At 35.9% G+C, this 15,164-nt stretch overlaps 1 protein-coding gene across 3 annotated transcripts; it reads left to right on the plus strand.

The window, feature by feature from the left end:
- Nucleotides 1–510: 510 nt before the first annotated feature.
- LOC106663525 (transcription elongation factor SPT5) lies at nucleotides 511–13,909 on the plus strand. 3 transcript variants are annotated; one of them, XM_024228037.1, is made up of 20 exons: nucleotides 605–678; nucleotides 731–761; nucleotides 2,686–2,790; nucleotides 4,898–5,070; nucleotides 5,657–5,720; nucleotides 5,785–6,023; nucleotides 6,081–6,218; nucleotides 8,549–8,783; nucleotides 8,860–8,950; nucleotides 9,022–9,143; nucleotides 9,202–9,388; nucleotides 9,453–9,667; nucleotides 9,726–9,979; nucleotides 10,047–10,242; nucleotides 10,313–10,628; nucleotides 10,694–10,815; nucleotides 10,879–10,969; nucleotides 11,029–11,379; nucleotides 13,282–13,400; nucleotides 13,462–13,909. In XM_024228037.1, exons 3-20 carry the CDS (start codon nucleotides 2,689–2,691, stop codon nucleotides 13,735–13,737), a joined length of 3,291 nt encoding a protein of 1,096 aa, XP_024083805.1. In that variant the 5' UTR covers nucleotides 605–678; nucleotides 731–761; nucleotides 2,686–2,688; the 3' UTR covers nucleotides 13,738–13,909. The 3 variants fall into 3 exon arrangements, with proteins under 3 accessions (XP_014243904.1, XP_014243912.1, XP_024083805.1); XM_014388418.1 differs by lacking the exon at nucleotides 731–761 and having other exon boundaries at nucleotides 511–678; XM_014388426.1 differs by having other exon boundaries at nucleotides 562–761.
- Nucleotides 13,910–15,164: the final 1,255 nt, after the last annotated feature.

Below are 15,164 nucleotides of genomic sequence, written 5' to 3' on the forward strand. Positions count from 1 at the left end.
CAGCAGAGGGTGTCTTTATTTTGCATAAGTAATCTGTTTAGTTTAGTTTTGCAATTCAGCACGATCTTTGAGCTAATGATGTCTGACCTTAGCTATATTCTTATTTTTGTACCCTCCGTTCAAATTAAGCTAGGTACATCTCACGATTGCATGGACCTAAGCTTGGAAGATACTGGTGTATTTTCCCATGGGTTCTGATTATTTGCTTCCACCTTCTTACATTCTAGATCCGTCTGTGTCATTCTTAAAGGAGGTGTTTTTCTCTCTTTCCCGTTCCTTTTTTTATAGTTAAGTTGATTTGGAAATTTGGATTAAACTCAACATCCTGCTCATGTCATCTCTTGGGGTCATTAGTATCAGGCTAACAGAGCTAATCAGGCTAATAGGTCTGTATCTGTCTGGTTGGGGACTTGCCAAATTGCAAAATGAGGATAACTACAGAGGTTTTCCAATATTTAAAAACCCGCAAAAAACTGTAAAAACCCTTTGAATTGAACCGGGCCTGACACTCGTGGAACAGTTGTAATGATACTTCGGCAGAAAGCCGCAGCAGCAGGTTCGTCCAAGTCCAACACTTCAACGTCAATCAAGTCCAGTTTTGAGGCTTCCAATTTGGCACTTTATGTTTTTTTGACGTTCTTTGATTTGTTTCTATTCCCAACGGATCGAGTCGTTAAGGTTCGTATTCGTTTTTTGTTTGGGTTATTTACCTATAATGGATTGTTATTAGGTCATCGTAAAGGTTCTTTTCATGTTAAAAGGTTAGTCTGTTTTATTTACCGATGTCTTTATTTTATAAAGTACGTAAATTATTGAATAACGTATTGTTCCATTTACTTTCAATTTAAAAAGCGGTATTTACTGCTGGACAGTTGTACTATCGCGGATGAGCAAATTTATAAGTGTAACATGGTCGACTCTGTTCATCGGCTGTTCTCGCTGATGTCGGCTGTCAGAGGCTTTTCAGCATTTCACCGACATAAGTGATTGTTCGACCTTATTAAACAGAGAAGGATGATCGGAGTCGAACAAGTTACGATATGGTCACTTTCCAGCCCGGGACACGTTTTACACAATTCCAAATCACTATACTAATTTTCCTTGATGTTTCCAAAACCTTCGATTCAGTCGATCATGCCTCAGTCTTATCCAAAATCCTTTTCCTTCCAACAGTGCCATCCGATGGTTCCACTCTTTCCTTACCTGCCGCCTTCAAACAGTGACTTTTCCTAGTGGCCACACATCCTTCCTTTCCTTATCTTCAGGTGATCCTCAAGACTAGCATTTTCCCTCTTGTGTTTAGCATTTACATCAATGATCTCCCCTTTTGAGACAGTGGCTGCAATGGTTTAGGCATTGACAAGGCGCTCAACAATCCAGCGGCACTGCGTTTGAACCCAACATACTTACAATTTTTTTTAACTGGCACCTCGTAGTTGAAATACTCTCATAAAATTTGGAACAAACTGTTGTAAATAATCTCCCCGACTCCGTCAGCACTGCAGTTACTACCTCTATGCCGACGACTTCCAACTTTATGTCCTTTCAACCTTCCAACATTTGGCTGTGCCCAGAATTCAGGAAGAACTGAATTCAATAAAAGAATGGGCATATAAAAACAACCTAGAATTTAAAGGTAGAAAGTCCACAGTCACAACCTCTAATCCCTCCCTAGCCATCATTTCACCATCAACAACCAGCACATTTCCGTCTGCTCTACTGTGAAAAACCTCAGTGTTACTTTCAACCAAAACATTTCCCAAATTTCCCGACGCTGTATTGGATCTCTCATTCAGTTCTGCCGGTCCTGGCTCCTTCCACCTTTCACCACTCGTAAACTCCTTGTCTCCTTTATCATCTTTCCCCTCTTTGACTACAGAGTGTCGCTTATTTTGGACTTAAGGACAAACAAGAAGAGTGTCTGAAAAGTATGATGAATTGTGTCAGATTTATTTTCGCCACCTCCCAAATGTCTGGTCTCAAACAAGTTTTCAGATCGATCCTGGCTTTATCCCTCCATAGAAAGTATTTCCTAGGCTCCTTCTTTTACCAATCCATAAATTCTCGTCATGCTCACTATATTTTCAAGCTACCTAAGTTCCAATCGTCTTTCCACTCTCTTAACACCCGCTCTATTCCCATTGACCAACATCTTCCTCATCGGAAAACTTCCACATTTGAAAGGTCCTTCCTATCCCATGCAACAAATCTCTGGAATTATCTTCCTTCGCCAATCCGCCACCCTTTCCACTTTTAAATCCCACTGAACAAACACCTCATCTCCCTCCAAACAGAGCCAACATAATCTACAATATTATTAGTACATAAAAAGCATGTTTTCTTCCTTTTCTCAACTTCGAAGTTTACAGTTTGTGACATGTTCGCAAAAGACAGAATTCTATATTTTATTACTACTTTCCCCTAAATTCTTATTATTGCTACTATTATTTCTATTTTTATACTATTTTATTATGTGATTTATTTCAACTTATTTTACTTTATGTTAACGTTAAACCTTCATTAATTCAAGTGCTAGATTTGTACAAAATTTTGTGACTTTTTTGTTTTTCTTAGAGGTCCTAGAATAAAGTATTTTCTCTTTCTCTATTTAATTCCCACAGTTACATTATAGAGATGGTAGTTACATTACGAGATTTTTAACAAAATATAATTTTTATTTTCTAGAATATGTCTGATGAGAGTGATCAAGGGAGTGAGATTGGAAGTTTCCAGGGGAGTGATGCCGGTAGTGACGTTGGAAGCCCTCGAGGAAGTGAAAGTGACGCGGAGGTATAAAACAATACGCTTTCTTTGTTGAACGGACTGTGAATCACTGTCTTGATCTTTCTTTCATCTCTTACAATTAATATAGTTCAATCTCAAGGGGAAATTGAAAAATTCAAATTAACAAGTTTTTCGACTATTTGTGGTTCGAGCCTGTTAATCCACTCGCTGCGTCATACTTATTCCTATTTTTTTAAAAATTAATAATAAAAATAATGTTTTATTAATATTTCTCAAAAAACAAAAATATATACAAACATTGATAATGGTTAACCATCTGCCAGAATTCGCCCAAAATAATACAGTGGAAACCCGTTTATCCGGACCTGTTTGTTAAAATATTTTTTATAAATTATTTGGAGATCGTGTATAGCCATGATCATCAAATAATCATTAATTAACGGTCATTAAACACCAGACATTTTTTTAAAATTAATTTTTCATAGTTCTCAATGTATGTATATTAATTTTTAAAAATTCATAATTCCACTATGGGTCTTTCAATTCATCATTCAAAATTTGTAAAGGCAACCAAATCACCCTTCCACTTGTTACACGATCGAAGAGGCTGGAGAGTCACTTGTTTGTTTTTAATAATAAAATAAAAATAAATAAATTTTAAAAAAGTGTAGACTATTTTAAAAGACTAGAAATTGTTAGTGTGTTGGCTTCCATTGAAAAGGTTTTTTTTATTACGTATATTTTTATTAGGTATTTTTTTACATATAATTTTTCGAGAAACGTATCCGGACTTAAACAAAAATAAAACTAATAAAAACTATCTATTACTTTAAATGTAACCTGATATATGAATAAAAGGGTTCACTGGGTGTGTTTTTCTGTTTTTATGACATGATACTAATAAAATCATAAATTTTTGGATTATCTGGACTTTCGATCATGCAGACAAGTCCCTTCAAGTCTGGATAAACGTTAACCGGATAAGTTAAAAATAAATAAATTTAAAAGATCCAAACAAAACAGTAAAAAACTACAAAATGTACGCATATAAGAAGCCTTATCGCAAGAAGAATGTAATAGTAATAATATAATAAAATGAAATATAAAAATCAAAGTACACTAAATTACAAATAAAATGAAATGAAAAACTTAAAAATTAAAGTAACAAGTTAACTTGTAGCTATAGAACCATGCATCATGGTAAAAACAGTTGGGCCCTTAACTGTTCGCTGCCCTGGGTAAAAAAGACTTGAGTTCAGCCAGGATCGAAAACTTAGCATCAAAATGACAAAATCCTTTCTTCCCAGAATTACATAAAGGACACCGCTGCCTTCCAATTGACCCTCAAGGCACACCATTTAAGTAGAGTTGTTCAAATGTCATGTTTAGGATCCAGCGGAGGTCAGAGATAAGACACTAGGTTGAGGAAATAATTTAGGCCCTATGGTTTATGAAGTGGCGAATTTAAATGGGCCAACCAAAATAAATTGAATTGAATTATCAAATGTGCAATGTTTTAAAAATTGTGGATATGGTGTTTGGTCATAATCTGAATTCTTTGGCGATGTCGCCCTTTTTCTTAATGCCTTCATCTAACGTCTTAATAATTTTGTGTTTCTCCTCCATGCTTAACATCTTACAATGACTTTTCACAGACTTTTTTTTACCCAAATGAAGAAATGTAAATAAAAATGAACCGGGGGGAGAAAAAAAAACTGCTGATAAATGTGAAATATATCTGGAGTAGGACTATTAAGAGAGTGGGAGAGAGGAGACTGGAGGGCCTATCCGCTAAAGAAATGGCGCTTATCGTAAGAGCTTATACAAATAAATAAATAAAAATAAAATAAACAGATAAATTTGTCTAATTGAGGTTTTCATTGTGAAATGTTTGGCAGACGGTTTTTATCCATGCAGTTATTTTGTTATTTTTTTTGTTTTGTTAACATTTTGAATTAATAAAGCATCTATTATTAATATTGTGAAATGTTCAACTTAAAGAGGTAAAAATGTGGGCAGGAAAATGAGAGGGGGTTAAAAAATTGAGTTATTAAGGAATTTGAGATATCCAGAATCCCCTGTAGAAAGATTGCCCCAGTGATTCTGGTTCATAAAAAATGTATTTTGATAATACAAAACTATTATTTTACAGCAGGGAAAAGTTAGAAGGTCAGTTAGTAGATCGAGGAGTCGAAGCAGAAGTGTGAGCCGAAGCAGAAGTAAGAGTAAAAGTAGGAGCAGAAGCGTGAGCAGAAGTAGGAGTCGAAGTAGAAGTCCGAGCGGCAGCAGAAGTGGAAGTGGTTCCGAAGCAGAGGAAGACAACAGGTAATTAATATTTAAAAAATAACAAAGGTGACCGAGTGATTAGGGTGTCTGAGTCGTACCACCGCACTAGCGGTCCTGGGTTCGAATCCCGGCATAGCCCATTTTTTAACATATTCATTATGGAATATCATTTGCATCCTATGTAAAAATCCAGTGGGCCGATAGGATGCTCAGAGATCAGCTTTTTACTTTTAGAGATTATTATAGAGAATCTTATTTATTATTATTTTTATATTAGATATACAGTAGAAAACTTTTTAACCAAACTAAATGGGGCAGAACCGTTTTGGATAACGCAGTTTTTTGTAGAATCTGAGGAGGCTATTTACAAGGAGTAAAAGGTGTAAAAAACCTAATTTCTAATTAAAACCGAATGATCCATGTATTTTACACTACCCATAATAATAAAAACATAAAATAAAAAATTATTCACGATTTTTGGGCAAAAAATGTGGTATTTTTACAAGCTCGTGGAAAAACTGATCACTCTCTCTCCTGATTTTACCGTGTATAAACTTATTGTTTCAGTACATTATTCAAAACGAAATAAAGCAATAAATAAAATCAATTGATGTTTGGAATTTAGGAATGAAAAATCAGCCAGCGAGGAAGAACCTGAAGGTGAAGAACTAGGATCAGAGGATGAAGATGTAAATGATGAATTTTTTTTTTCAAATCTTTTTGCATATTTACCTAATAAAATGTAATTTTAAGGACTATGACGAAGAAGAAGATGAGGATGACGAAGGGCCTAGAAGCAAAAAGAAGAAGAAGAAAAACGATCGATTCGGCGGTTTTATTATTGACGAGGCTGAAGTTGACGATGAGGTCGAAGAGGATGATGAGTGGGAAGATGGCGCCCAAGAGATTGGCATCGTCGGAAATGAAATGGACGAGCTGGGTCCCACAGCTAGAGAAATTGAAGGAAGAAGACGTGGGACTACGCTTTGGGAGTACGGACAAGCATAAACAGGCAAAAAACTGTAGTCATTTACACATTTAATTATCAGTTCACAGAAAGAAGACGAACTTGAGGAATATCTCAGGAAGAAGTATGCTAATGAGACAATCGCAGCAAGACATTTTGGAGATGGCGGAGAAGACATGTCTGACGAAATTACCCAACATACACTTCTTCCAAGTGTCAAGTGAGTATTTTCCCTAACGCTTATTGTTCTATGTAATTTAACAGTGAAACTTCCCTATAACGGACACTCTTGGGGGAATTAAATATTGTCCACTGTGCAGAGATGTCTGTTTTTGGGATAAGAATGAAAAAAAAAAAAAAAAGAAGAAGAAAAATATATTGACATCTTTGAAATATTGAACATGTTTATGCATAAGAGCAAGTTAAACGTACCTTTGAAACTTTTCCTCCATGACAACGCTAATTTTTTAACAGCGTAGTTTGAAGTGCTCGAAAAAAGGTCTCATCGTGATTTAAAAAAATTTGGGTTGAAAAATTTGAAATATTGTTTTAAGTTTTTCCATGCTCAAAAAAAAGTTACATGCCCTAAAAAATAAAGCGGTCTCATAGCAATTAAAAACTTGTTTGGGTTGAAAAATTTGAAATATTAAGTTTTTCCATGCTCTAAAAAATCAAGCGGTCTCATTGCAGTTAAAAACTTTTTTGGGTTGAAAAATTAGAAATATTGTTTTTCCATGCACAAAAAAATCAAGCGCTCATTGCAATTAAAAAAAATTTTGGGTTCCAAAATTCAAAATATTAAATTTTTCCATGCTCTAAAAAATAAGGCTGTCTCATCGTAGTTAAAAAAAATTTAGGTTGAAAATGTCAACATATTGTTTTAAGTTTATCCATGCTTTTAATAATAAGGTGGTATCATTGCAATTGAAAAAAATTTTGGGTGGAAAAATTCAAAATATTGTTTTGTTTTCCTTGCTCTAAAAAATAAGGCAGTCTCATTGCAGTTAATAAAAAAAATTGGTTGACAATTTTGAAATATTTTTTCCATCCTCTAAAAAATAAGGGTCTCATCATAGATTAAAAAAAAATTGGGTTGAAATATTGTTTTGTTTTTACATGCTCTAAAAAATAAGGCAGTCTCATTGCAGTTAATAAAAAAAAAATTGGTTGAAAATTTTGAAATATTTTTTCCATCCTCTAAAAAATAAGGCACTCATCATAGCTTAAAAAAAAAATTGGGTTGAAATATTGTTTTGTTTTTACATGCTCTAAAAAATAAGGCAGTCTCATTGCAGTTAATAAAAAAAAATTGGTTGAAAATTTTGAGATATTTTTTCCATACTCTAAAAAATAAGGCAGTCTCATCATAGTTAAAAAAAAATTGGGGTTGAAATATTGTTGTTTTTACATGCTCTAAAAAATAAAGCGGTCTTATCGCAATTAAAAACTTATTTGGATTGAAAAATTCAAAATATTAAGTTTTTCCATGATTAAAAAATCAAGCGGTCTCATTGCAATTAAAAAAATTTTTGGGTTCCAAAATTCAAAATATTTTTTTCTATGCTCTAAAAAATAAGGCGGTGTTTTAAGTTTTTACATGCTCTAAAATATAAAGCAATCTCATCGCAATTAAAAACTTTTTTGAGTTGAAAAATTCAAAATATTAAGTTTTTCTATGCTCTAAATAATAAGGTGGTAACATTGCAATTACAAAAATTTTTGGTTGAAAAATTCAAAATATTGTTTTTTTCCATGCTCTAAAAAATAAGGCAGTCTCATTGCAGTTTAAAAAAAAAAAATTGGTTGAAAAGTTTGAAGTATTTTTTCCATGCTCAAAAAATAAGGCCGTCTCATCGTAGTTTAAAAAAAATTTGGGTTGAAAAATTCAAAATATTGTTTTAAGTTTTTCCGTGCTCTAAAAAATCAAGTGGTCTCATTTAAAATTTAATCAACAATTTAAAAAAATGGGTTGGAAAATTAAAAAATATTGTTTTATGTTTTTCCATCCAGTTTTGGACAACTTCAGTCTCTTTTTCTGCTAATAGTCTTAACACGTCGACTGCGGCCTTTGCTTCTCCATTTTGGTTGCCCATGGCAGAACAAAATTTATCATGTAAAATAGCTCTATGATTTTTTTTTTATTAAGTATCAAATGCAAACAGGGAGGCTTTTTGATATATCGTCGAAACTCGAATTAAACTGAACTCTGAACAATTACATAAACCTACCATAATAAAGTTTGCAAAGTGGCGTAATCAAAACCTAAAAATCCGAGACAAAAGACGATATTGGGAGGCGAACAAAACACAGGGACCGCTTTTTCAGGCTTTGCTATATGCTTTTTGGGCAGTTTTTAGAGCTGAATATAGTAAAAAAAAAAAAATCTCTTTATAGAAGAAATCAATGGGAAGATGCCGGGGAATCAGATTTTCTCAGTTCAAGGGAGGTGTGAGCTTTTTTTTAGAGGTGTTCGTTAAGGGTAGTTTCACTGTATGACTTGAAACATTTTAACCGAATTTTTTAACTTTTTCATTTATCTTCCTCTCTCAGGGATCCAAATTTATGGATGGTCAAGTGTAGATTAGGAGAAGAGAAAGCGACAGCCCTCCTCCTTATGAGAAAATTTCTTACTTACCAAAATACAGAAAATCAGCTTCAAATAAAATCGGTCGTTGCTCCTGAAGGGGTGAAGGGTCTCATTTACATCGAAGCTTTCAAAAGACCACATGTCAAACAGGCAATCGAGAACGTTGGGAATTTGAGGGAAGCAAGATGGGCACAACGGGTAATGACAAATTTTTATTTATTTATTTATTTTTTTTTTTTACAAACGTGTTAATTGTTATTAAAACAATTTTTAGATGGTACCGATAAAAGAAATGACCGATGTCCTTCGAGTGATCAAAGTTCAAACTGAGCTCGTACCTAAACAGTGGGTTAGAATTAAAACAGGTATTTTCACAGGACGAGGTTTTTTTATAATAATTTTTTTATAAGGTTTTAATACTTTTTATTTTTTTAAGGTATTTACAAGGATGATATTGCAAAGGTAGATTATGTTGATCTTGCTCAGAATCAAGTCCATCTTAAGTTATTTCCACGTATTGACTACACAAAACTACGTGGTGCACTACGTCCAACACAGGTTTATTATCATTACATGTAAATCAATAGAAATAAATATAATAAGTAATATTTTTCAGGACAATGATCCTTTGAAAAGGAAGAAGAAAAAAAGGCCGCCGGCAAAGGCTTTTGATTCTGGTGCTATAAGGGAAATCGGTGGCGAGGTTACTTCAGACGGTGACTATTTGATATTTGAAGGAAATCGTTATTGCAGAAAAGGGTTCCTTTACAAAGTATTCAAAATAAGCGCAATTTATTTTGACGGTTGGTTTCCACAGTGTTGAGTTATCGAAGAATATTAAAAAATAATACTTTCGTTTTATCTTAGGTGTAACACCTACACTCTCTGAATATGAGAAATTCGAGGAATCTCTGGAAGGCGCAGATTTTGAAGTTTCGGTGAACAAAGACGGCTCGGGTCATACATTCAGCGCTGGTGACAACGTCGAAGTTTGCCAAGGTGAATTGAAGGACCTGGAAGGGCGGGTCATTTCCGTTGATGGCGATACAGTCACAATGAAACCGAAACACGAAGCTTTATCGGTATTTTTGTCATTTATAGTATAATCATCAGCGCATTGCTTCAATTAATTTTTTACAGGTTCCGATCGGATTCAAATCACACGAGTTGCAAAAATTCTTCAAACTTGGCGACCATGTTAAAGTGCTTAGAGGACGTTACGAAGGCGATACCGGGCTTATCGTCAGAGTGGAGGAAAACAGAATCGTCCTTTTCTCCGACTTATCGATGCACGAGTTGGAAGTTTTGCCAAGGGATCTCCAACTCTGCTCAGACATGGCTACTGGTGTCGACAGCCTCGGACAGTTCCAATGGGGCGATCTCGTTCAAATTGAGTAAGTTCTTTTAAAGTAATATTTATCTTGATATTGACTGATATTTCTTCCCCGTTTACCCCGAAAGTGCTCAAAAGGTTGGCGTTATTGTCCGATTGGAGAGAGAGACTTTCAACGTTTTGAGTATGGAGGGTAAAATAGTTTCGGCAAAGCCTCAATCTCTTCAAAAGAAAAAAGAAAATCGTAACACGACCTGTTTAGATTTTCAATCAAACACGATTCAAAAAAGAGACATGGTTATCGTTATCGACGGCGCACACAGCGTATGTTTTTATTTTACCTAGTTAAATTTATTTAGTATTAACCGATCGCTTGTTTTATCTCATTAAATAGGGTTGCAAGGGAGAAGTGAAGCATATTTATCGAAATTACGTTTTTATCTATTCTAACAAAAACGTAGAACACGGTGGTATTTTCGTATGTAAAGCGAAACATATTACACTCGCCGGTGGTAGTAAAGCGAACGACACTGGTGGATTCTTAAACAGTTCAATGGGCTATATGTCGCCCAGGATTACATCCCCTATGCATCCTCATGGCGGCGGAGGAATAAGTGGTGGTAGGGGTGGACGAGGCGGTGGCGGAGGTCTTAGAAAGGACAGAGATCTCATTGGAAAAACCATCAAAATTACAACAGGCCCATACAAAGGTTTCTTTTTTTTTAAATCTTCGCTTAAAAAAAACAAAAAACACTAAATAATTCTTTATGATTAGGTAACGTTGGTATGGTCAAAGATGCAACCATGGATACTGCTAGAGTTGAATTACATTCCAGTTGCAAGACGATTTCTGTTGATAGAATGCATATTCAAATATGCGGAGCTCCTTCTGGAGTGGTAATTATATTAATTTAAAAAAAAAAGATTTAGTTAAGGATTTATTTAATATTTTCTTTTTAGGATGGATCTTTAACAGCGTATAGCAGAACACCAATGCACGGAAGCGCTCAGACCCCGCAATACATGGGAAACAAAACGCCGATGCACGACGGTAAGTACAATTATATCCTTAAAAAGCTGATAAATCGTAATTATAATCGTTGTTCACAGGGAACAGAACCCCGGCTTATTTGGGCGGGGCGACACCATCTCACGATGGCGGACAAACACCCGCCTGGGATCCTTCGGCGACGCCGGGAAGAATGGAAGACGACAGGTTCGGAGAGGACGACTACACCAAAGTCAATCCTTGCACGCCGCAGGTCATGTATGGATCGGACAAATCGACCTATTCCTCTTTCGATTCTACGCCTTCTCCGACTAATTACGGAAGTAATAGTTCAGTCTACTGTGCGTCCGCTTCTCCAGGAAGTGGTGTTCAGTCGTATGGATCACCGTCTCCTACATACAGTCCTAGAACCCCTATAAGCGGTTCTTCTCCAAGAACACCTAGTGGAGGACGTAAGTATTATTTTCTTATCCTTCTTGTTCTCTTAAGATTTAGGTTCTTTTTTTAAATTAAAACTCGCACCTGCATCTTTTTTCACTGCTTAACGTAAAAACATTGAATCATGGATAACCTAAGCGATATCGGACTGACGGTTATGGTCGAAACTTCGGCCGACAACAGTTGGTCCCGTTGCTCAGTGGAGAAGAGGGTGGGTGAAGGAGAGAGGTAGGGAATTGTTGAGCACCACGGTATTTTTGGGAAGGGTAAATACCGAAACCCTAAGGGAAGAAAAGAAATAGAGGTAAAGGGAGGAAGAAATTGAAACCAAAGTGGAAAAAAAAAAACTAACGGAGTTTGGAATTGAACCCACTTTTGAGACCCAAGTCGGCGATCGTTACCACTAGACCAAAGGCGCCGACTGAGCCTCGCCGCATCCCACCGGCTCACCGCCTTGCGTCTGGGATCGCCACGAAACCCGGAGCCCAAATCCATCCTCCGGACAGATAGAGATAGAGGTAGAGAAAGATAAAAACAACAATATTAATCGCCGGTGCCTTGCCTGTGCCTCCCACAACAGATGCAGTGAACAACAAAAAAAAACTAGACCATTTGGCCTCCGCCAAATAAAAGGTTCACAACAAATATCAAAAGACCGCTCAACTTTATACTATATTAAACTAACATCTCTTACATCGGAAATAATCTTGTAAATAAATGACAATTAGGCTACTTAGCAACTAAATCTTAACTCTTTAACCTAAAATGACTCACTGCTTAATAAAACAAAGAAATCCTTAAACCTAGAGTAACAATTTTGTCTTCTAACTAAACTTAATATAAAAAAAAGGTATTAATCAAATACAAAAAGTCAATCGGCCGTTCGGCGAACTCACGTCGGGGCCCTGGCGCAGCGTGGTCCTCTTCCGGGAGCAACCTCAGTTGGGGGAAAATGATTCGTCCTCGTAGAACCACAAATCCTCTTCCGAGTTCTCTTCCCCATCACTCTGACCAGGGGAAGATGCCAGGTTAATGAGGACGAACAATCCGCAGCAGCATGAATTTCCCCTTTACTTTGGCCGCTCGTCCCTCCCACGGCGGACACGTCTCTCCGGGCCAAGGGCCCTTAACCTCTTGCACCTTCTGCTCTCGGTCGCATTCCAGGCCTCGACGCCCCTGCTCATGCTGCCGTCTGACGCTCTCATCTTCCACGCCAAAATTCAAATTTACTCAACTTAAAACTAACATTTTTTCCCCGCACGCAGGCACAGGCAAGACACCAGAAAATCCATTATTATTATTTTTTCCATAAAAAAACGTAATAACGCAGCCTGGCCATTTAGTTGTACTATGTTAATTACATTAATATTCAAAAATAACATCTTTGGCAGTAATAAAGATGAATATTTCATGGTTCGCACACTGGAAATATTTGTTTGAAAAGTACAACTTGCCTTTCCTCATATCCTTGGACAACCTCTGGCATAATTATTTTTCAGTTCTGATCAATCAAATTAACCGTCTGTAGCTAATTGGTAAAGTAAAGAAGCTCGACAAGTAACGACTGCACAGACTAACAGAAGTCCAAAGAAATTAACGCTTTGAAATGTGCACCTTTTTTTTTTTTTCTTTTTCCTTTTATGATAACAGGAGGTATACAGGTTACTGGTGAGACAAGGATGAAGCGCCAAAACACTTCCCGAAACCAAATCTGCAACCAAAAAAGGTTATAGTGACTGTTTGGTGGTGTACTGCTGGAGTTGTTACAAAAATACGAAAATTATTCTAAAAAAATATGTGCATCCAGCTCAAAAACATGTCCATGTTAAAATTGCTGTGGCTAAAAATAAAAAGCTGCATTTTTTTTTTTTTTTTTTTTACTGTTCAAAGTTTAACCTTATGATATTAAATTCTAGTCGGAGGAGATATTCTGGCAACCCATGATTGGCACACAACAAAAATTGCGGTCAGAGTTAAGGAAGATCATCCTGATAAGGGCTTGGCTAATCAACAAGGAGTCATAACTGGAGTGTTTGTAAGTATCAACAACGCATTCTCTAATCTTGTAATAAAATTTATAATTTTTTTTTTTTCAGACCGATACATGTGTAGTTTTCCTCCCTGACGAAGATCGTAAAGTGAACATTCCAATGGACATGCTACTCCCTGTCCAGCCGACCACGGGCGATAACGTTAAGATTATCGTCGGTGATTTGAGGGAATTCGAAGGAAAACTGATCGCCATAGATCATATCGAAGGAGTCGTCAAATTAAAGGATGCCCAATTCCACGGGAATAACGCTATTCGAATGATCCCAATCGATCATCTGTGTAAACTTGCCCCGCCAAAAAACCAACGAGAACAGAGTTAAATATTTTTAATCTTTAATTTTTTTTTCTTCTATATGTTATCTTAATTAAAAATATCAAAACATTTTAGTCAAAATACTTGAAAATTACAGTCGAAATATATGGCCTTAATAATTTTTTATTAAGATAATTTGATTTTTGTTGGATTCTCTGTATAAAATATTTATATTTTAACTTTTTTTTTAAAATAATACTTAAGCCTATTATGATATAAAGTTCTGAAGTTAATTATTTGATGGATTATTAATTATAAGATATATGGATAAGTGTAAATGAATACATTATAAGTATAAAAAAAAGAGAAACAGTTTTGTTTCAGTCCATCCTGAGGTTTTTGTAAAAAAAAAAAGTCCCCAATAGCTCTGCGAACCCAAAATTTCTGTATTTTCTTGTGTTGCTACAATAGGAAAATTACTGAGATAAAACATAAAAAAAAATAAAATGGATTATACACAGTAACGTATGAAACGGAGACAAATACATCGGACAAGGAATGTCAAATTGTTTAAGGACAACAATGGAAAATCAAATTATGCTACTCACCTAATAGAAAAAGAACAAACGATCAACAATTCAAGCAAGTATGACACTACTACACAACATACAAAAAAAAATGAACATACACAAATGTATAAACACGACATTCAATGGGGGAAAAAACTCATAAATTAACAGAGGTGAGTAGTATCAGCCTTCGTGATAAATAGTAAAATAAAGAGATGAGGGATGCAGTCATACAGCTGAAAGAACCAACTTGTTTTTCTACCGTCAAGCTTTCGGCTGTTTTTGACGCCTTCCTCAGAAGTTGGTTCTTTCACCTGCCCAGCTTCATCCCTGATTTCTTTACTTTAATATCATAAATTAACAATAACTCACACTTAGATTTTAAGGGAGGGCTCCGGTGGAATGTCCTCCGGGCCCGCCAACCTAGCTTAGTACATTTTATTGGTGTGTATGGTGATTTTATTGTAAAAATTGTATTAGGGCACCACCACGTGTGAGGGGCAGCACTGGGTCACCAAGCATCCGAACGCCCCTCCACTACAAGAAGAGGGAGTAATAGTGAGGTGACACGTGAGAAAGATCGCTTGGAGAATCTCCAATCACTCTAACGCAGATTCGCCTAGCCCAATACAAATCAACGAAAAGAAATACAAGGAAACAGAAGAAGAAAGAAGAGGAGGGAAAAAAGAGATGAAGAGAGATAATTGAGAGAGGGTGGGGACGAGGTATATGAAAACTACTAACCCTCAGAGCTATAAAAGAGCGGAAGATTTGGAGGGAAATAGTGAAGCCGTCCCCCCTCCTTATGCACCTGCGTGTGGATGTGGGTGTTGCATATACGCTCGCACGCACACGCATAAAATAGAAAAAAGAGAAAAAAAGAAGATGGTAATGGAAAAAGAAAACGAAAAAACACTAACCCCCG

The sequence above is a fragment of the Cimex lectularius genome, unplaced genomic scaffold (assembly GCF_000648675.2).
Source record: "Cimex lectularius strain Harlan isolate CLEC.00 unplaced genomic scaffold, Clec_2.1 scaffold215, whole genome shotgun sequence".
NCBI lineage: Eukaryota > Metazoa > Arthropoda > Insecta > Hemiptera > Cimicidae > Cimex > Cimex lectularius.

Bases quoted from the DNA above. Each gene is read 5' to 3' on its own strand.
- LOC106663525 (XM_014388418.1), top strand. From the start codon at position 526: ATGATACTTCGGCAGAAAGCCGCAGCAGCAGGTTCGTCCAAGTCCAAC. The intron at 5,721-5,784 runs GTAAATGATGAA...TGTAATTTTAAG, and splicing joins TAGGATCAGAGGATGAAGAT to GACTATGACGAAGAAGAAGA. The intron at 9,668-9,725 runs GTATTTTTGTCA...AATTTTTTACAG, and splicing joins CGAAACACGAAGCTTTATCG to GTTCCGATCGGATTCAAATC.